At 31.6% G+C, this 6,763-nt stretch overlaps 1 protein-coding gene across 1 annotated transcript; it reads left to right on the top strand.

The window, feature by feature from the left end:
* Positions 1-1,074: 1,074 nt before the first annotated feature.
* LOC133786267 (UDP-glycosyltransferase 74G1-like) lies at positions 1,075-4,244 on the top strand. Its single transcript, XM_062225467.1, has 2 exons — positions 1,075-1,911; positions 3,395-4,244. The coding sequence occupies exons 1-2, from the start codon at positions 1,201-1,203 to the stop codon at positions 4,121-4,123; spliced, it is 1,440 nt and encodes a 479-aa protein (XP_062081451.1). The 5' UTR covers positions 1,075-1,200; the 3' UTR covers positions 4,124-4,244.
* Positions 4,245-6,763: the final 2,519 nt, after the last annotated feature.

Here is a 6,763-nt window from a genome sequence, read left to right as displayed (position 1 = left end):
TGTTCCAACCCTTATCAACTCCCAGGGTCTCCATATTTATAGGAGAAGGCACCTGGAAGTTGGTAAGGAGGTCATCCCGTGACCTTCTTATTTGTCATATCAACTCTGTGACATTCATGATTAATTCCTAAACCTGACACATAAGTATGGTCAAATCGATAGATAAGGAGATAATGGGCCGCACGGCCCAACCCAGCCGTGGGTGTCTGAACACGCACGTCCTGCAGCGTGTCCGAGAAGTCAGGGAGATATCGGACACGTGATGTCAGATATATGCACGTTTATCTTGCGTGTGTTGACTTTACAAGGGGTCATGGCCTCCATATCTAGCTCATACCACGAGCTGTGCATCTGACCCGACCTTCGGCCTTTCGATTCCTTGCTCCAGTCTTGGGAGTCTTGGCGAGTACTTGAGGATTCCTCGAGCTAAGGGGGTACGACCTCAGGACAGGATCTCCGACCTGGGGGATGTTTATGGACTAACCATGCTTAGTCCGAAGCTCGGCCTGCTAATCAGCCCGTGGGAAAATCAGGACGTACAGTATTCATTATTTTTTTTTAATGGGAGAATGACGTCTTTATTTATTCCAAATTAATAAACTGTTTGTGATGTTATAAATAGTTGAATTAAATATTTAGAAAAGTATTAGTTTACAACTAAGTTATCTTTTCACAAAATATCAATTTATTAAACAAAGAAAAATTATCATAGAATCAGAGGAGTGGCAAAATACATAATAATAATAATAATAATAATAACACAATCATTTCAATTTCCAAGAGAAAAAAATATTAATTATGAACTATTTGTTTATATTATTATTTAATTTCTTCACCTACAAAAATTCAAAATAAAAATATATTTATTTATTTATTCATTTTTAAATCACTTTTAGTTTTTTTTTTTTTTGCAAGAAGCAAAACGCTAGAGAAAGAGTAACAATATTAACCGTTTGATCATGGCTGAGTCACGAGACATGGCTCAAATATATATATGGCTCAAATATATATATATATATTTTGATTGTTGTGATTTATATAATAATGAGGTTTATCCCATAAGTGCCGTAATGGTTTTTTCTTCTGAGACTACACATGCCATTGTTCCGATCCTTCTACATATACATATTTCTTCTATGATAACACCTAAGAAAAATTAAACCCAAGAAAGATCATCTTATCATATTTACATAGCTAGAAATGGATCCAAAGCCAAAGAAAATCTCAAATAACAACAAGAAGATGATTCATGTTCTACTTCTTCCTTATCCCACACAAGGACACTTAAACCCTATGCTCCAATTCGCCAAGCGTTTAGTCTCCAAAGGAATCAAAGCCACTTTGGCCACCACCATCTTCGTCCACGCCTCACTACACAAAGCCAACCCAACTACTACAAACCCTAACCATCATCATCATCTAAGCATCGATTTCGAGACCATCTCCGATGGCTACGACACCACTGGTCGCTCCGTCTCCGGAATCGGAATCTACCTCGAAACCTTCCGAGTCGTGGGATCTCGAACACTGGCCGAGTTGATAAGAAGGCTCAGCGAGTCCGGTCGACCGGTGGATGCGGTTGTGTACGACTCGTTCTTGCCTTGGGGGCTCGACGTGGCCAAAGGGTTTGGCCTTGTCGGAGCTGTGTTGTTCACTCAGTCGTGTGCTGTTAACGCCGTGTATTATCATGTTCACAACGGAGCTGTACTGGTTGATGAAGGTGATGACGTTAAGGGGAAGAAGAAGGTGGTTTCGCTACCGTCGTTAGTTCCTCTTCAGATCTCGGAGTTGCCGTCGTTTTACTCGCCGGGATTGTATCCCGGTTACCATTATTTAGTACTTAATCAGTTCTCTAATGTCGATAAAGCTGATTTTGTGCTTTTTAATTCCTTCTTCGAGTTAGAAAAAGAGGTATGCGATGCGGTTGCTTTATTAATTAGTACGTAACTACATACATATATATATATATATTATCCATTATTATTATTATTAAATATATACATTTTAATTATAAATTTTTTATTTTAATAAATTTTTATAACTCATTATCTAAATTAATATATCAATACAAGTTTTTCTCTCTTCAAATATAACTTGATAATTAAAATAATGATATATGCACTTAAACATTATGCATAATATTTTTTAAAATAATATATCTTAATTTTAATAAATGTGAATAATTAAGTTAAATTATCACATTATTATATGTAATTTTTATATATATATTTTGAGTGCACATATATTATTAGTCATATATTTTTTTTAGGTTAGTGCTAACACATTAGTCTTTTTATTTAAGAAAAATTCATAGAGAATAATAGGTTCCTTCGAAATTATGTGAAATAATATTTGATTGTGGACATGTATGTCACAGATTTGTGAGAATGTATGTCTATTGAAATATTATAATTTGTCGTTCTTATTAAATGACATGTCAATTTCATGGATGGAAATATCGACTCTAAAAGCCACATGTTTAAAAGAATTCAAGATAAGGTCCGTATGGTGAAGTATCATTAGGGATCCAATGCAAAATTTGATATATTTTTTTATAATAATTATATATAAAATATTTTTTTTTTATATTAGATTTTCATTTTCATACCCTTATTACTCTTATGCATGTACTCTTATGCAAGTATCTGTTCAAGTCTGTGATTGCTTATGGAAATATACAGATCTGGCATCACATGATATAACGAGAAATAATTTTTTGATTTAGCGTTTTGGTCGAGATTTTGAAGTTTCATACTGTATTCATGATTGATAATTTATAAAATAATGATTGGTTTTGACGAGACATATATAGATCTTATTGAATATTGAGCACTCACTTCTATTTTGTCTTTTAAATTACATCATTAAAGTTTTATTTTTTCTCTACTTTATCTCACATGTTAATATTACATCATACTTCTCTATATTTTCTCTTTATAATATTTAAATATTATTTATTTATTTAAATAAAAAAATGAGAAAAGAAAAAGAGAGAGGAATGCAAAAATAATTAAATAAAATTAAAGGATTAAAAATATTATGTAGTTAGATATGGAGAAGCATATATGTTTACTATAATTTAACTAAACTCCTTAGCTTTTATAAATAGTGGAATAAAAGTGTCATTTTATAGATTTCGAACTATATTTTACATACTAAGCTATTATACCTTATCTATTAAGAGTATTGAGATTGCTCTAAGGTTTCTCTAGTATTCTCATTTGGACAATATATTTGTGCTTTATTATTTAATTATTGTTATTTGGCGCAAAGTTGCTTTTTAATAATACAATAATAAGCAATTGATTTATTATTTTGGTGGCGTAATTTGTGAACTCTATAATAATTATTAATTATTTATTTAATAAATATTTTCTATGTTTTGATAATTTAGATCGTAGAATGGATGGCAAAATTGTGGCCAGTAAGAACCATAGGTCCGACGGTTCCGTCGATGTGCTTAGACAAAAGACTTGAAAACGACAAAGACTACGGCATCAATCTGTGGCAGCCAGACAACGACATTTGCATAAAATGGCTAAATGAGAAGTCGTTTGGCTCTGTCGTTTACGTGTCGTTCGGAAGCGTAGCGAAATTAGAATCGGAACAGATGGTAGAACTAGCATGGGGTTTGAAGAACAGTAAGCACTACTTCTTATGGGTAGTAAGGGAGTCCGAAAAGACCAAACTACCCTTGGAAGATACACTTAAGCTTGATGAAAAAAAGCAAGGATTATTGGTGAATTGGTGCCCTCAGTTGGAAGTGTTGGGGCATAAATCTTTAGGGTGCTTTTTGACTCATTGTGGGTTCAACTCGACCCTTGAGGCCCTGAGCTTGGGAGTGCCATTGGTGGCCATGCCCCAATGGACTGACCAAACCACCAATGCTAAGTATGTTGAAGAAGCTTGGGGAGTTGGGATTAGGGCTAGGCCTGGTGAGGATGGAATAGTGAGAAGAGAAGTTGTGGAGAATTGTGTGAAGGAATTAATGGAAGGTGAAAAGGGAACGGAGATTAAGAAAAATGTTAATAAATGGAGAGATTTGGCTAGAGAGGCAGTGGGTCATGGAGGTAGCTCTGATAAGAACATTGATGAATTTGTAGCCAAACTAGCCCCTCTTTAATTACCCATTTATTATTTCTTTGTAATATTTAATTAATGAGATATCATCAATAAGGGGGTTTTCTTTGTTTGGAAATATTTATATTAATTATTTTTAAATAAACGTTCTAATTTTCCAAGAACCATATATATTCATGTGCCTGCCGCCACAAGAAAAACAATGACTTTGTTATGCCTAAAGTATTAGAAAGTAATAAAATGTCATATTTTTTATTTTTATTTTTAGTAAAATAGCTTAACCACATTTTTAATGTTATTTTACCAAATTTGCCCTTTAACAAATTACTATTTTATTCTAAATATTTTAATATTATGGTATATGTATATTAATTTTAATTTTGAATTTGTCTTTATTTTTTTATATTTTTTATGGGTTGTTAAATGATATATCATACCACAAAATACATATACTGAATTGAAAAATAATATACCAACAAAACTTACAAATTTATTACTAAAAATGTATATATTATGCTAACAAAATTATATACTACCATTAAAATGTATATACCATGATACAAAATTATATACTATCATTATGTATAATAAGATATAAACTAAATATCATAAAAAAATGATATACTATACCACAAAAAACATATACACTAGTTGGAAAATAATATACTAACAACTCATAAAAACTTAAAAAATCAATATAACTTTAAAATAAAACTAATTAAACAAAACTAATGTACATGTACCACTATATTAAAGTCACACGCTTCTAGATAAATAAATAGAAAATGACAATTTAAGTAATCAACAATGTAAAATTGTCATTTCTCTAAAAAAAAATTAAAATAAGGACATTAGTTTCTTGATGACATTATTTTGAACAATTTACTATAATTTCTCTTAGATCAATGTAGAAATTCAAGATAAATAAAAATTGGGGCCTAGGTATCTATGTACATGTATCTATGTTTAGTACATTATTTTAGTATTGTACTCCAATAAATATTACTACTTAAAATATTATTAATATTTATTTAAATAAAAAAATTAATTAATTAATTAAAAAATCATTATTAATAATTAGATGTTAAAATATAGTTTAATAACAATATGGTAATTATAAATATGTATTTAATATTGTACTAAATTTCACACAAAGTTAAATATGGCACAACCTTCAATACCTACTTTTGAAAAAAACTTAACAAACCTACGATTCTCTCAATCCCTAATACGCTGAAACCCTAACCAGCCACCACCATCTTCAGTGCCTCCAACCAGGGTCGCTGTCCCTTTTTGGGGCTGGGTGTGGCTCTTGTCGGGAGGCGTTGCTAGGAGCATTCCAGATCCTTCCAAGGCGCTTCATGGTTCTGAGATCCTTTTCGTGAGCTTCTTCTCCGACTCGCTACAACTTCCTCATCTAAGAAGTGTAGGCGGCTAGTCAGGTCTATGTCGACCGAGGTGGTGGTGTGTCGGTGGGTGTGTGGTCGGGTCTGCGTCAGTGGGGTGGGGATGGTGGTGCATCGGTGGTTGTTGGCAACGAAAGAGCTATGGATTTCAGGGTTGGGTTGGGTTCGGTTTTCTTTGGGGGGTTCGCTTTGTTTGTGCTCTAATTTTTCAGTTTTATTTTGTTTTATTATCTTTTGTTTCATTTCTAGAACCAAGGTGGAGTTTTCCCATTGCCCAGAATTTATTTTGTATGGTGAGGGAGGATAACTTTGAGTCCTATTGAGTGGTTGGTGTTTCATCAAGTTGCTCAGGTTGTGTTTACAGGGATCTCAATCTTGGTTCCCTTCGCCTTTAGATTCAGGGTTTCCTTGATCTCTATCTCTATTGACTCTATGCCTTGTGATTTTCTGTTCTCTTCAATCGGATTTCATGAGCATAGTTGGTCGTTGCTATATAGCCCTTATTTTTTTTTAATAATGAGTTTGTTTTTTCCCAATTTTTATTGGAAGACTTTTGGCCGATTGCCATTAGTGAATTAAATCTATCATATGCTCATTTGGTTTGAAAACCTAGTTTTCCCTTCACTCTTTTGATGCTCGATAGCTGGCGGCTTATTGTACCTTTAGTTTGGGTAGCTTTTAGGGTTTTCATCATTTTGATTGTAAACGACTTAGTTATGCTATTATTGTTTATCATGCTCTATGAGCAATATCTTCATGTAATGGACTATGTCTAATTTACCGATTAATAAAAATTTCCTTACCTTTTAAAAAATAAAAATTTAGAACAACTTTTAACGTATATTAAATTTATCACATGTTTAGTTTAGCATATACAATCTATATATATACATACATATATATATATATAAATGAGAGCATTAAAGAAATAATGTGGTACTCTAAAATCTCTTCAAACTAGTTTATCTATTTTCTCATTTAATCTAATTTTTTATTCATTTGATAAATTATAATAATAGTAATTAATTCTAATTCTACTTTTTAACTACTTATCATTAAAAATTACTAAAAAATAAAATTAATTTAAAAAAATGTAATATGCACGTTTTCTCATGTAGTTACACATTAGTTTAAATTTAAATGAAATATTTATATTAATTTTTTATTCATTTTTTAGATTATAATAATAGTAAATAATACTAATCCTACTTCTTAACTACTTAATCATTAAAAATTACTTAAAAATATTAATTCAAAAAAATGTATCATGCACATTT

The sequence above is a fragment of the Humulus lupulus genome, chromosome 1, assembly GCF_963169125.1.
Source record: "Humulus lupulus chromosome 1, drHumLupu1.1, whole genome shotgun sequence".
Taxonomy (NCBI): domain Eukaryota; kingdom Viridiplantae; phylum Streptophyta; class Magnoliopsida; order Rosales; family Cannabaceae; genus Humulus; species Humulus lupulus.
The sequence above is the reverse complement of the archived record's forward strand: the minus strand, read 5'-3'. Positions and strand labels throughout refer to the sequence as shown.

Coding starts and splice junctions, on each gene's coding strand:
- LOC133786267 (XM_062225467.1), top strand. CDS start 1,201: ATGGATCCAAAGCCAAAGAAAATCTCAAATAACAACAAGAAGATGATT. Junction 1,912..3,394: donor TCTTCGAGTTAGAAAAAGAG/GTATGCGATGCG, acceptor TTGATAATTTAG/ATCGTAGAATGGATGGCAAA.